Consider the following 16,079-nt stretch of genomic DNA (forward strand, 5'->3'; position numbering starts at 1 on the left):
CCAGTGTCTCTATAGAGAGGGGGGGCTAGAAGGAGAGATAGAGAGAGAGAGAATATGAGAATATCATCCTCCTCATAATGTTGTGCCTCCTCAGATGACCAATGAATGAAGCCTCAGACAGATCTTCCCCTGGATGTCGATCCATTAAACGTCGCTGAACCGGTCTACAATCAGGGACGCCTACAATCTACAATCTCTTTGCAATCAAGCCGTGGTGGGACAGCCTTGGTGGCATTATGTTTTACTAACCATACACATTGAAAGTTAGAGTGAGGAACCAACGTCAGTCTGTTTGTAGGAATATTTATCCAACTATTCAAGTCCTTTCCGTGTTTAGAGTCAATGCAATCTAAACTATTGTGTCTATGGCCAAGGTCTATTTAGGCATTAAAAGTCATTACAATGAGGGACAATGGAACAATCATATGAAACAAAAGGTGGTCATTTAAGAGCCAAATTATTTTGTCCATACTATAGTGGTTTATATTTTGTCTATTTCTACTTCTAAAAGGCCTATTGTATCTATAATTTGTGTTTATGTATATCCTCATCGTTTTGTAGTTCAACTGTGAGTATGTGTTCCTTGTTGTCATGTTCCTTTTATGTACTACTAATAAAAAATAATACAACATATTTTGCATTTGATCATTTTAACTGTTGGTTAATGGTTATATCAGTCCCATGTCTTCCTTGTTCGATGTTCTTATAACGGAATCACCGCAAAAAGGACTGCACCAGGTAAACAACATCTAAAACCTCGCGCTGTCAAGTTGTCTGTCCGTCAAGAGTTATAGAGGCAACGGATTGGCCTTTTGCAGCCCGCTGTGTGCATAGCCCCTCCTCTCTCAGAGTTTCTGTGCTGCTCTTGATGCAGTGGCTTGTGTGGGTTCGAGCGCTCTCAGGTTACGCACATCACGAAGTTGTAGGCAAGAGCAATTTGAAGGCATATTTTCAGCCAGTGCAAGAAGGCGGAAAATAGGCAGAGCGTTCACTTCATCCCTTCTACGAGACGGAAAACTTGAATTGGGAAGTAAAATATAACTCCTTGCGCCAGCGGCTGTGGAATAGCTGCGACGCGGGGGACCTGGTTTGTGGCATTTTTTTGAAAAAGCAGACCTACAGTATGCGGTGCAGCTATGGCAGGCAAGGGTAAGACAGTTGTGAGGACGCTGGAGGATTTAACGCTCGATTCCGGTTATGGTGGAGCCGCGGACTCCATCAGGTCGTCCAGCGTGTCGCTGTGCTGCTCGGACACGCATCTGTCATACGCGCATGGGGGCAACTGCTGGCATCTGACCGAATCCATGCACAGCCGACACAACAGCTTGGACACGGTCAATACCGTCCTGGCGGAGGACACGGAGATCTTGGAGTGCTCCGGCCAGTGCGCTAAGCTTCCCGAGCTGGAGGACGTGCCATGGAGCCTCGGCGAGGTGGAGTGCGCCCTCGGGAAGGATGAGGAGCTGATGGTTGGGATCCCCTCACGAGAGGTCCTCGCCAAGCTCTCGGCTCTGGTCAGCCGTGCGCTAGTGAGGGTCGCCCGGGAGGCGCAGCGGCTCAGCCTGCGCTATGCCAAGTGCACCAAGCACGAGATCCAGAGCGCCATCAAAGTGGCCCTCTCCTGGACCATCTCTGTTAACTGCATCACCGCGGCGCTTAGCGCCCTGTCGCTCTACAATATGAGCACTGGGGATAAGTTTAGCCGGGGCAAGTCAGCGCGGTGCGGGCTGGTCTTCTCCGTTGGGAAGTTCTTCAAGTGGATGGCTGAAAGTCGGGTGGCCCTGAGGATCCACGAGCACGCGGCCATATACCTCACTGCCTGCATAGAGAGCCTGTTTAGAGAGGTGTTCAGCCGGGTTATGCGCAGCGCGTTCATCGAGAAGGACAACGGAATCCCCAAGTTTACGCTAGAGTCCCTGGAGCAGGCCATCAACAACGACTCGGAGATATGGGGTCTGCTGCAGCCGTACCAGCACCTCATATGCGGAAAGAATGCAAGTGGTAAGAAAGTTACACTCGTCACCCCTTTTCTAGTAACAATATAACAGCGTTGTAATGTTGGATATGAGGTAATGTTAATGCGTTTGTCTGTTGAAACAATTGTTAGCAAGTGGTTTCACACACAATTGACATTGTTGGTCACATCATTGGCAGAGTTTTCTCTCTATTTTGTTGGTTCACTGGCCCTTGCCCACTGACCTGTGTAGCGTTACCCTCAGTCAAATGAATCGAGATGAGTCAACTGTTGGTGGAGATGAGTCAACTGGATAATTTACTTTAGGCCTATTCGGCAGACAATTCTATTGTAGCCTAATACAGTCAATACATGTTTTTCATATTGAACATGACCTGGAAAATAATACTACATTTATACACTTATTACACTGTTGATAGGTATACATATGGAACTGTTGTTTTGTATCTATTTGTCAAAGCAACATTGACCAAATCATTTGATAATTATGTTGGAGAAAAATAGCTGGTCACCCGCATCTAATTAAGCTCAATAAAAAGGCTTCACGGTGTTTCTAATATGTATTACCCCAAACTAGTGGCCTACCTTAGAATAAACGAACATGCTTATCTTGGGTTTCGGAATTCAAAGCCCCTACAGCATAACAGTAAAAACAGGTATTTATGGCTGAAATGATCAAACATGTTCCATCATGGAGAGAAGCATCTTTGAAGCCAATGTGTTGTCAAATTCAAAGTGGGTACAAGCATGTTAACTCTGATATAGATTGTTGTTGTAGTATCCAAGACATACTTCAAATATTTTTGAAGAGTGTGCGTGTGTGCGTGTGTGTGTGTGTGCGTGTGTGTGTGTGCGTGTGTCTGTGTGTCTGTGTCTGTGTGTGTGTTTGTGTGTTTGTGTGTTTGTGTTTTCAATATCTGCAATGGCCTTGTGTTATTTCACTCCAGGAGGTGTAAGCTGTCCCTCTGGCCCTTGTTGGCAGCGACCATTCAACAGAAGGGGATATTTAATGAAATGCCATGTTCCAACTGGGGATTTGATGTTAAATCTTGAGTCCAACTGGGATGATCATACCATACCATGTTTTAACTCAAGTGCCAGATTCGCTTGTCTTTATTATGTTTTGGTGTTCAGCCTCTAAAAGTTTTGTCTTTATGGCAGAGCGTGATTGTTTTACATTGAGTTACATTGAGTTTACACTTGTTTTGGTGGCATTGAAGTAAGAATTTGATTAGGTCAACATGAACGATATGGCAGTGGTGGTACAGATAATTAATACTCTGACAAGCGACATCATACTGAAAAAGAGATGATTAGGCCCACGTGTATCCTCTTTTTTATCAATCTTTATTTAGGTACATACTATAGTGCTTATGGCACTATAGGAGATAGCGCTGAGCCCTGAACATCCACTGTACTGAAGTCAGTGACATTCAGAGCGGAACCGTTTGTTCAGACAATACAGTGACAGATGCTCTCGCGACAGGAAGCCCCACCACGCAGTGTTCTGAAAAATCCCCTCTCCCACCTGTTGTACTGTAACATCATTTCCTGTGACAAGGCAGAAAGGGGGTTGCAGTTTTGCACCGAAAAAGACTTCTCGTTAGCCTGCGGTATCCATCTGACATGGATATATACACTCACTGAACACTTTATTAGGAACACCTGTACACCTTCACATGGTGGAGGTGGTGTAATGGTGTGGGGAATGTTTTCTTGGCACACTTTGGGCCACTTTGTTAATACCAATAAATCATCGCTTGATTGCCACAGCCTATTTGAGTATTGTTGCTGACCATGTGCATCCCTTCATGGCCACAATTTACCCATCTTCTAATGGCTACTTCCAGCATGATAATGCACCATGTCACAAAGCAAAAGTCATCTCAAACTGGCTTCATGAACATGACAATGAGTTCAGTGTTTTTCAGTGGCCTTCCCAGTCACCGAATCTGAATCCAATAGAACACCTTTGGGATGTGGTAGAACGGGAGATTCACAGCTTGAAAGTGCACCTGAAATATCTGCAGGAATTGCGTGATGCAATCATGTCATCATGGACCAGAATCTCAAAGCAATGTTTCCAACACTTTGTGGAATCAATGCCACAAAGAATTGAGGCTGTTTTGAAAGCAAAGGGAGGCCCTATCCAGTATTAGTACAGTGTTCCTAATAAGTGCTCGGTAAGTGTATATTCTCATGGGTGCCAGCAAAATCCTCTTAAATGTTATGACGGTCTCATTTCCCCTACAAGAGGGTCTTATCTCATTAAAAACAAGTTTGTTTAAAATGTCACTGTCAGGCCCAGAGTTAAATAATTGAGCACCCTCATGCATATGCATTAAGCACTTAAACACTTTTGCAAGTCATCATAACAATGGGAAATATGAACTGAACTAAGCAAACAAAAGGTAATGGGAATTTTAAAAAACCTGTTATATTTCTACAATCACTGGGATGCAACTTACAAGACTCCGTGTCACTCCGCCCTCCTCTCACTGTTTAAAAACATTCATGATTCTCATGTGACATCCTCTGTAATGCGAGTTGACTAATGAGTGAGGCGTTTCATAAGACTGCCCTGATCTCTGACACGTGCCTCTCCTCCACGCCCCTTGGCCGGATGCCATGACCCTGCCTCTCCACTTACCGAGAGCCCACTGAGGAGCTAGGTACAGGTGGCCACACTGAGCGCGTGAGAATGAGCGCATGAGACAAGGAGAGGTTGGGAGGAGGAGCTTTCATGGGAAAGAGAAAACCGGTTTGGGGAAGAGATAGTTATGAAAGAGAGACGGCCTGTGAGGACAAAGACTAGTTAGGTTAGTGTTGACAGGGTGTTACTGTAGTAGAAAGGATTGAACGTATGAAAAACATATGTTAGGGATCTACAGTGTGACAGGTTTTGAAGGGCTTTAATTCCCTATAAGAAAATCAAAACTCATCCTGAAGGTCATAGTGATAGACACACTCATCTAATGGTGAATTACACAAAACAAACAGCATTGTCATTAACTCAAAAAAGCTGCACGGGCAACATTTTAATTTTAGAATCTCACGTGACTTGATTGTACCTGATTGTATCGTGACCTCTCTGCAAGGTCTCAACCCGAGACGCTCGCTCCGCGTGACGAATGACACAACGTGTTGGCATAGCTTAGCCTGCCACATCCCATTTATTAAATTAGCCCAGCAGCATCCTCGGCCACCAACCCCTCCCAGATTGTGTTGTGTTTATATTTTAGGGGGAGTGTTTATTTATTTTCGTCTGTGGTTTAATAAGGTATAGACTCATAACCAGATGACGTTGGCATATGCACAGTGATCCCGCTCTGTTATTATTTCTGCCCTGCTCGTCCCCCTCGGGCGGAGGTCTCGCAGATGAGCCGACAGATTGCCTTCTTTCCGGTGGAGATGCAAGCACCGCTCAGGCAAGCTGGTTGTGATGTATTTTTATATCACAGTAATTTCATATGAGCAGAGGCCGCGGTTTTCACCCTCTGATGCTCTCAGGGAGTGTGGCGACAAAGAGAGAGAGGGATGGTTGGCCATTGTAGAGTACAAGCTCTGCCCTTAGGTCCTCCTGGCGCTCGCTCTCTGTAACACAGCAACTCTCACTCAGTGACCTCTGCAGTCTCAACAATGCCTTTTTAATAGCTATGACAAACTGTACTTTTCCCTTCGTACACTGATTTCCTTCCGTGCACCCAGTATCGTCATTAGCTCATAATGGAACAGTGTGTATGGCAGGGGAGGCTGGTGGAGGTAGAAATCGGAGGACGGGCTCATTGTAATGCATGGAATGGAATACATGTTTGATAGCATTCCTCATTCCATTCCATGCATTACAATGAGCCTGTCCTCTGATTTCTACCTCCACCAGCCTCCCCTGGTGTATAGCAGCAATGATTGACAATCAATACTGAGAGTGAGTACACCTTCAGTGCATATGTGTACAATAGCATTAATTAATTAATTAATTAATTAATTAACTAACTAATTAACTAATGAAGTGCAAGAGCACAACAGTTCCCTCAGGGCAGCGGGATGAGGGGGAAATCCTCACCGTGCTGAAGCTAATAAGCTAAAGCACAGAATTCCAATGAGGGCAGATAAGCCCGCGGGCATGCTGGGCACACACACACACACACACACACACACACACACACACACACACACACACACACACACACACACACACACACACACACCGCTGCAGTGCTTGCAGTCTGCAACCATGGGCCGGTAACACCCTATCTTCACACTGTACACAACTGCAGAGCCATGAGCTGCAATCCCTCCAGCCGCTAAATCCCCATCTGCTATTAACACAGAGAGACAGACAGACAGACAAACAGACAGACAGACAGACAGACAGACAGACAGACAGACAGACACACACACACACACACACACACACACACACACACACACACACACACACACACTGAGACTCTACCTGTATTGGATTTCTTTAGAGAATAATTGAGGTTGTTATGGCCCTCACTGCGATTATGCTCTTAGCTGTTTTACACAGCATCCCACATTTTAAATGTTACTTATCCTAAAATGTCTTGGCGGGTGTCCCGCAGTCACAGGTCTTCATGAGCTGTGTTTGATATATCTGCATGGTGTCGTTCCCGAGGAGAATATTGATCTTATTTTCATATTAGCCAGAGAACCTAAAGAAAAGAGCCTCAAAGGATCACCATAGGGTGGGAGAGAGACTGAGCCAGGGGGGTCGAGAGTGAAACGGTGAGAAATGAGAAAGTGCGAGAGATCGAGTGAAAGAATCTCGTGTGAGAAGAGGAATCACTTCAGAATAAGACTGGAAAGAGAGGGAATAGGAGATTGAGTACAGGCAGGGGATGCATAATGTTGCAGGCAGAGCAGAGCAATGGAGAGAAACGGTAGATAGCTGGCAGCTGGGGGAGGTGTTGAGGGGGCGTTGGCGCTCGTCCCTGGGAGATATAATTACCATGTTGCTCTCATTAATTAACACTCATGCTCATCGATTAGTCATTAAGATTAAGAATCATCGGTCGAACGCCGTGGGGAGCCACGCAGAACCAAGACCTCCAGTCCTTCCATTTGCCACGTTTCGTGCCTGTGGGGCAGGCATCCTAATGGCTGTGGACCAGGATGCCATCCAGGACCACCATATGTAGAGAACAGTGGCTCCTAGAACAAGCTTTTTCACGAGGTCACAGTGTGTAAAAGGATTATGTCTGATTTTGGTATGTGTATGATACTGCGTATGATATGCGGTTGTGTGTCCTGTATTGTGTATGGCATAAGTGTCATGTTTAGATAGTGATGCATATTCAACAGTATGTGATGTGTCTTTTTGTCCCACACACTCTCTTCTCTCTGTTCAACACCTTTGGCCACCAACAGTTTTCAGTAATTTCTTTAGACACCTTTTTCTTTGTAAAGACGTCACACTGGCTATGTTGACAGACATGTTTGGCTCGCTGTGTGGAACCAGCCCCATCTGTTGACCCTTGACCCCTGCTAGGCTCGTGATGCAACATGTGGCTGATGGGTGTTGGAGTGGGCAGAAATGAGTCCACCCTATGCCCACGCCTCAGTGGGTGGCAGTTGGGTGCGTGGGACTGTACAGATGCTGGGTTGTGTGTCATACTTGACCTGACCAATAACCAAAGATGCCACAGTCATCATCAACTGACACCAGCCAATGCCAGCCAACTGGTTGAGAAACTTGGTGATGCCAAAACAACGCAACACGCTACAGTAAACCCAAAGTGACATTTAGTAGATGTAAAACAATTGTTGCTCTTGTCAAAATGGCCTACATCACTTCAAATGGTTGGTCTACATTGCGTGACATGAACCCATGTCACAATGTTAAGTGGCCACGCATTCCCTTCTGTACCACATCACATTATGTGATTGTTTTTTAAAGGTTATTTCAGTGCAGATCCAAAGATTCAAAATGATATACAAGTATATCTCTAAGTGAGAATGCAGCATAAGATCATCATGGAAAGATGAAGTGAAGTCAAATCAAAACCGAAGCTTCAGCGAAGCGCTATCTTACTTCACCTCACATGTCTGCTCAGAAAACCACACATTTCCTGTTATCGGCAATCCCCAATGTGTTGAAGATCTACCCCCCCCCCCTCCTCCTCCTCTTCCTCCTCTCTGCCCTCCATCATCTTGTATCTCAGCATGAGCTCCTCTCTCTGCCCTATTACCTGTCTGTGCTCACGACATTGCCTCCATCTGCCCTTTACAGACCCACCCACGTGCTCAAACCAATGTTCTGTACTCTCCACTCCGCCAAGGGACCTCTCTGTATCTGCAAGGAAAGAGTCGCAACAGTGTTTTATTGTCAGAAATACTTCAGACATTTCTCAAGAGCTATTCTGCTAAAGATGATAGCTGACACTATACAAACTCCCTCTCGTATCACGCAGCAGAGTCTACACTACACATGTATTGTCGTCTCAACAGGATTACTCACTTCAGACTGATGTTGCAGAGCTAGTTTTGATTGAGCAAAAACCCTCTCACACAATTTGAGTCATGCTCCTGAACGATAGCGAAATAGTTGAATGGCTTCCAGTAAACTTGACCTAATTCACAGAAAAGGAATAGAGAAATAGTTCAGAGAAAATCCGGTTCGTTTGTTCAAATTCAGGAAGTGTTTATACAAAATGATAAGTGTTTATACAAAATGCGTCCGTTGCTCAGGTTATTCCAGTTAGAAAAGATCACACTGTTTCCCTTATATCTATCACTACCTGTGGAGGGTCGTTCCCAGACATAAGGACTAACTGATTTTTATTGTGATGTATTATTTATTAATTAGCTCAAAGGCAGCACTCTGCCAGAGTCCAGGCTTCCATTGAGCAAGTAAAAAGGCATGATATCTAAGTGCTATAATCATACTAGTGATGTGTTTGGATATATAATACACAATCAGGGCACACTTGAAAAAGAGACCCTGGTCTCAAGGTGCTTTCACCGGTAAAAAATAAAGTAAACATACTGTATGTATGTTCCTGGTGGTTAATTGAGCAGTTGAAGGCTAGAACATTCTCAGGAATAGACCTTTCCCACACCACTGTGCCTTTTATTTATTAATATTGTTTTTTTTTTTTTTTTAGTCTAGTAAGCTTCAACATGCACCTGACTGTCTTTCTTATTTTGTTTTCATTCGTTATGACATTTCCATTTTAATTAATAATTGCACTTATTTGTTTACTCTGTTTTTGTCCTTTTCTTTCTATATGATGAAGGTCAATTTCGTTCTCCAGTCTTGTGGAAGGGCATTATGCAGTGGGCTAATGAGTACCATTGTTCTTGTAAAACTTCAGATGTGTTTAAAACCAGCAGGCATCAATCAACAGGTCCACTCCCCCAGTCTCCCAACATCCTCCCACTACTAGTATTTCAGACACTTATGAGAGGGCCCCAAGGGTGTGTGTGTGTGTGTGTGTGTGTGTGTGTGTGTGTGTGTGTGTGCGTGCGTGCGTGCGTGCGTGCGTGCGTGCGTGCGTGCGTGCGTGCGTGCGTGCGTGCGTGTGCGTGTGTGTGCGTGTGTGAGATTTTAAAACAGTTTTGGTTGGGTTCTTTGTATTCCAGACGTCTGGATAACATTTGGTATGAGACGTTGCATCAATGACACTTTCTGGCTGCCTTACTATGATCCTAAAATAAATTGTATGAGAGGGTGTTACCACATCCTACTTCACATGTCTGTGCAATGTTTTGGTTTAATGTTGTCTCAGTTATCTGCCATTGTATCTGTATGGTTGGCATAAGAGTGACATCAACATCCTTTTACAGTACATAGAGTAACTTTATGCAATGTTTTGATTTAGACATTGCTGCACCATACCATTTTCCGTCATGACCGATATACAACCAAAAAGCAGTTTTTAAAAAATGCCCGTGGGGTTGTGTGTATGATTTAGTGCTTGCGTCTCTGTATGCATGAGGTATCCATGTTTCAAAAGTTATTCCCCCTTTCAGTGTGAGGACGCTTCTTCTTTCCCACAGTCCTTGTTTCCCATCATCAATTGCGGTTTCCTGTTCCCTCTTCCACGGCAGGCTGGTTGGTAATGGTTGGTACTATTCCTCATTCCATTCAATAACAATAAGCCCGTCCTCCGATTTCTACCTCCACCAGCCTCCCCAGTCTCAGTATTAGTCTTTTACTGATGACGAAAAACCTGAAAAACCGAAACATTGCATCAGACTTCTGTGTATGGTAGCTTGGGACTGCTAGTGAAAACATGTTTTGTGTGTGTTTGTGTAGCTTCGTGCTAGAGCCTAAAAGCTGTGTGTGATGGGTCACCTTGCTTGAGGATTGAGGAGTTTGATGACTTTATGTTCAGCGTGACCACTGACAAGTGGTACTGTACTCCCATCATAGTGCTTAACGGTAGCTCACTCCCAAAGACAACACGATTACTTGGATTGGTCTGCTCTGCTGCTCATGTTTGACCAGTCAAGATTAAAGGCTTTGGGAGAAGTGGTAAGCAGGTTTCTGCACTTGTTGCCCATCCTTGCTTGTACTTGTGTGTAATGAGACAGGACTGGGTCCAAAAAGCACTGCAATTTTCCGTTTCACATGTTCTGAAAAGCAGGCAACATCGATTTGGAGAGAGATGTTTTTCATTTATTTTTTTCAGTGACTTCTACCGGAAAAAACAATTTGTCCAAGGGACAGTTTTTCTATATCAGATGTTTTTCTATATTTTTGCCTCCACAGCCATGTTGGCCTATCAGTGGCTGCAGTCTGTTCTCTGTTAGTGTGGAGCTCAGAGAGGCTTAGGGTTCAGCCATGGCTGCATGGCCTCACACAACACCTTCTCTGACACATGAGATGTTACAGCCGGTGACATCACACAAAAGCTTACAACACAGAGGGCTTGTGTTACGCAAGCGTATCCATGAGCAACCTAATTGCACAAGCTGGAAGTGGTATGCCAGAGCAACAACTCAGATGTTCCAATCGACGTTCTAATATGTGTGTCATTGTGCTAATCAGGCGGTGCATTAATGATGTCTGTACACACAGTCAATTTTTACTGTGGTGTGTGTGCCTCAGGAAAACAGCATTAGGTAAATGAGGGCAAAGCAGCGAGGCCCACCTCTTCAGTTCATTCGGTTACGTGGGGGGGAGTTGTTCCTATCATTTCAGGAAGATTGCCACAGTGCACATGGAGCAGAACTGTGTGTGTCAGAGAGAGAAAGAGAGAGAGAGGGAGGGTGTGTGTGTGTGTGTGTGTGTGTGTGTGTGTGTGTGTGTGTGTGTGTGTGTGTGTGTGTGTGTGTGTGTGTGTGTGTGTGTGTGTGTGTGTATGTGTGTGTGGGTATATGCAGTAGAAAAGGATTAAGTTTGTGCTTGTTCATTACTATAACTTCTGATAAATACTACCACTTTTTGCATTGTTTGTACATGATGATTTATGTGTATCTGCTATACAATTTAAATGTTTCAAGTTTCTTCTCCAAGCTGAAAAACTCCATTGAATCAAAAGAATCTATGGCAATTAGAAGACATTAGACCAACTCTGTAATGATTAAACTATAATAGAGGTTGGGATGTTGTTCAAATGGTGCCCTTTGTTGGTGTCCGGAGTTCTCTCTTTATCTCCCCTGTCTCAGCCAGAGTTGTCTTCCTCAAACAGAATCAATTAAGCATTCATCTGTCAAAGCCATATTATGAGCACTGTGACCCTTAACCTCGTATTAGCATGTAGCGCCTGTTGCGCTATTCACCTACTGTATGTCTCTAGTACAGGGTATCATCCCGTGACTCAATGTCATCCCATACCATGACGAAATGTGATGTGTAACAAGTTGGCTGGGTTATATGGCTACAGGGTGTGGGCTCAGTTTTAGCGATGATAGGGAATTGGATTCCTCCACCAGGGGAGAACCATCTGGTGTTACTGTGACAGGAAGCAGGGTACTGAGGTGGGTGCTGTGTTTCTGCGAATGGGAGTGTGGGGAAAGCACCTTGGCAGGAATGGAGATCCCCATGTCCATACCAATCCTTGTGTAGGCAATCCCGATACCCCTTCCCCCAGCCTCCTCTCCTTTCCTCTTCTCTCTCATCCTTCGCCACACATTACCCGCTGACTGCTTAATCATGAGGTGACAAATGCAGGCGAACGCCAACACTTGTCAGAAACACCCCCACGCCAAGCAGGGGGATGAGTACTTTGGGAGGCACAGGGGCATAACCGACAGAGCCATTCTACATTTAGCTACAGCAGGAGAGCGAGGGAGAGTCCCTCTTCTCCTGACATTTTGAGTCCCCTATGACAACGCAGGGCTGTTTGTGAAGGTTTGTACTGTAGTTGTGAATAGAGCTCGTTGTTAGTACCAGGAGGAAGAGATAAGGTCAGACGACATGATAAGAGAAAACAATAATTCCCTGTCTCCAGCCATTGTATACCAATGGTTTCACTTCCCACTGCTACTGTATGATGGAGTATTGCTTATTTCATATTTCTATTGTTGAATGGGCCTTGGGTAGAAACCTACTGTGCCAGAGAGAGAGAGAGAGAGAGTGAGAGAGAGTGATTCATTACACTAGATCCTAACAGTGTGTCTCAGCACACTCCTGAGTGTTTCTTTATTGGTGTAGGTGGACATGGCTGCAGCCTACCCTGTAGTGTTGGCTTAGCTTCTCTCCTTTATCACGCTGTAATTAGCTGTTTTCAACGGCCTCCCAATCCTATTTTGGATCTCCACTAATTACTATTTTCATTTCAGTCTTTGGAGTAAAAAAGAGGAGAGCAAAAAGGGATGCCGGGTGAAGTGAAACCTGTATTTTGCTTGGCAGATGCCAGAGCAACACAAACAAGCCATTTTAATTAGGTGGATCAAGGCGAAAGACAAAGGTCACACAGTGTAAACAATCATGATTAGCGTAAAGATTTGGATGGATTAGCGTAAAGGTTTAGTGTAGCGGAGGAAGCGTTTAGGAAAGGGAATACAAATGTCACCCTCTAAATTGTCCTCTGCAGTCAGAATGTGCAGAAAAGCCCACAGTCTCTCCCTCAAACACGCCTGTCTATTTAATGCAGTTTTATTAATCCTGAGGGGTAATTCAGAAGGGAAATGTCAGAGCAGGCGATAATCACAGGCGAGACACAATTCGTTCTGGTACAGGTAATTTGTCAAAAATCCCGGAACTTGAGTCAAGATTGGGGAATACATTGGGACACTTCCATAGCAACTGGATCAAAGTAGCCTGAAGTAACACATTAGCGACATATATCTTTTTGAATTGTAACAGGATTTTCATTCAAGTATGAATTTCGTGTTTGATATATTTACGTGTGATCTTCGCCAATTGACTGCATCACACTTAATTACTTCAACATCAACCAGTGGATGCTGACTAGCAATGCCTAATGCCAAATGTCTATGGTAATGGCTGTTAGCATGTTATGTCATATTTTCAGTTTGCCGATGGTGTACAATGACTTTGTTCAAATATGTTCTTAGTGACAACCAAAACAACATAGCAGGCTCATGATGAAACAACATTAGTGTCAGGTTTAAGAGAACGGTGAGGACACATTTGGGGTATTTTTGCTGTGTGGCAAGGTTGCCAGACCCTGCAGCTTTCCCCAAAGTGGGGTGCGTGGTCTTATGGATTCCCATTAGTTACGTATAGCCGTCTTGCCCTATAAATACATCCACATATATGACCTATTACACTCCTAACCACAGGGAATGGATCTGTAAAGTGTCGTGCCGTGTACTGAGCTAAAATGAAAACAGGAAGTGTGCCAACCAAGTCAAGGTGATGTCATTAGTTGCATCACGTAGCTGTTGTTATTACAACCAGAGCCTTATTTTCAAATACTGCACAAGGCTCTTATTCTAGCATTCAGAAACGATCTGTACCATCTCTTATACATTTCTTAACAAACGTATGTGTTCTGACTCATGAAGTGAGAACACACGAGATCAATTCTACGCTACCATGTAATGTTAAATCAATAGAAAGCTTCAACATATTATATAGATCTGTTATGCTCCCAAAGACAATGTTCATGCACCACTGTTATTCCAATTTCATACATTAAATGTATCTATCTATCTATCGCTTGCCTCTGCACATTTGTATTCTCTCTTACCCGACCTTTTCTGTGCCCTGGTATTTTGTTATACAAATGTCTGCAACGATGCATTTGAATGCTATATTGGGCCCACTCAAAGTAAGATGGAAGAGGTTGACCCTGAATTTGATGAATAGAGATGGAATTTAATTCACTTAACGTTGTTGTTGAGAATTGGAGAATGACTTTGTCAATTCTTTCTCTATGCGAGGTTTGGTGGCCCTGAGATGGTTGTGTTGTTATGTAGCCCGTCTGGTTGAACCTGCTTGGCCTCCTGGGCAGTAGGACTGACAAGTCCAGACACATGAGGGTGAAAATAGATGCGCATGACGCCTCATGACTTCTTCTCACCACTCCCTGATTCATCACTGCCACACACACACACACACACACACGCACACACGCACACACACACACACACACACACACACACACACACACAGCCAGACAAAGGTAACGTGCTGTCATTCACCTATCACTGTTCAAACACGCAGAAAAGGTGCAATGAGCTGAACGTGACACTGTGAAAGGCAGACAAACAAGCAAAGCCTCTCCTAGTATGTACATCTCACCAATATTAAGCTGCTGAAATTGCATGTCATTCAGTGCAAGAAGCCTGCACACAGGCACAGGTGCTTTTTCCTATCAACCTCTGCAAAGATTAATACAAAAGAACTCACTACGCTTATGCAAAGACCTACACAAAAGAGACTCCTACAATCTGGCCTCCTCGCATTGAAACAAGATAATCCACTAGCTACAGTACACAGCAGCAGGCTCTCCTTAGACTCCCACAAGAGCCACCCTGTCTCATCACTACCCACAATCCATCATCATTTCCCAGAGGCTCTGCAGTGCAGTCGCCTGAATGCAGTTTGTTTTTCACCCATTTTCAGAAATATAAATGTGCTATCAGAGTCGGGGTATTATCTCTCTCTCTCAAACTCGCATTTTGGAAGTCTCGATTGGCTGGCCATGGGCTCGGGAGACGAAGCCTTTATGTCACAATCTAATACAATACTCCCACAATGCAATTTTTCACATCTATGTACTTTCTCATTTAGCACCTCACTAGGAATACTGGTGGTACTTTAAGTGTTCATGATGCAACTGTGAAGACAGTTGACAAGTTTGAAGTTAGATCAACTCTTGTGTTCCTGTCATCAGAAGCAGATGTCGTTTTTGCGGCTTTGATCTTACAACACAGTCCAACTGGTGTAGATCTGATCTGATAAGACATGGATGATTCCATTCATCAGTGGTAAAGATGCAAGAGTAAAATCTCAAGATGAGTCATGTTTGCATATTTATTATGTTTGCATATTTACTATATTATGTCCATACTATATTGGTACCAGAATGTTCAGTGTTCACTGAGATGGGTTTCTTCTCTGAACCACTCTCGAATAAGTATAACTCTCTAGCCTAGAATAAGTATAACTCTCTTCTAACAGTTTATGTGTGTCACTGCCCTTTCCTTATCTGCCAAAGAGAATCTGACTTTGTCATCAGGCGACAGGTGCTTTTTTTCTTCTGCTCTTTTTCCAAAACCTTCCTTCCTCCGTCTCTCTGTCTCTCACCATTCCCCTCTCTTTCCCCTCTCTGACTCATTCTCTCTCTCTTCATGCCTCTCTCTCTCTCTCTCTCTCTCTCTCCCCCACCCCCCCACTCTCCCACACTCTCCCACTCTCCCCCACCCCCCCCCACTCTCCCACACCCCCCCCCACTCTCCCACACTCCCCCACTCCCCCCCCCCCACACACTTTCCCACACTCCCCCACTCTCCCACACTCCCCCACTCTCCCACACTCTCTCACACTCTCCCACTCTCCCACACCCCCGACTCTCCCCCCCACACACTCTCCCACAGGGATTTTCGCCTTGGCTGTTCCTGCGCCACGATCGTTCACTTTCAAGCGCGTGTTAATCCCACCATCCTTTGGGGAGAGCGAGAGGATGAAAGAGTTTACTACACGATTTCCTTTACCTCC

At 44.5% G+C, this 16,079-nt stretch overlaps 1 protein-coding gene across 1 annotated transcript in view; it reads left to right on the forward strand.

Annotated features, from left to right (window-relative positions):
- Nucleotides 1–901: 901 nt before the first annotated feature.
- The window catches only part of LOC310820539 (ankyrin repeat and BTB/POZ domain-containing protein 3-A), a 99,666-nt gene continuing 84,488 nt past the window's right edge, over nucleotides 902–16,079 (forward strand). Inside the window, exon 1 of the mRNA XM_083692210.1 lies at nucleotides 902–2,001. Coding sequence (XP_083548336.1) covers nucleotides 1,137–2,001 — 865 coding nt within the window. The 5' untranslated portion in view covers nucleotides 902–1,136. The remainder of the gene's footprint in view (nucleotides 2,002–16,079) is intronic.

The sequence above is a fragment of the Argentina silus genome, assembly GCF_951799395.1.
Source record: "Argentina silus genome assembly, chromosome: 20".
Lineage (NCBI taxonomy): Eukaryota > Metazoa > Chordata > Actinopteri > Argentiniformes > Argentinidae > Argentina > Argentina silus.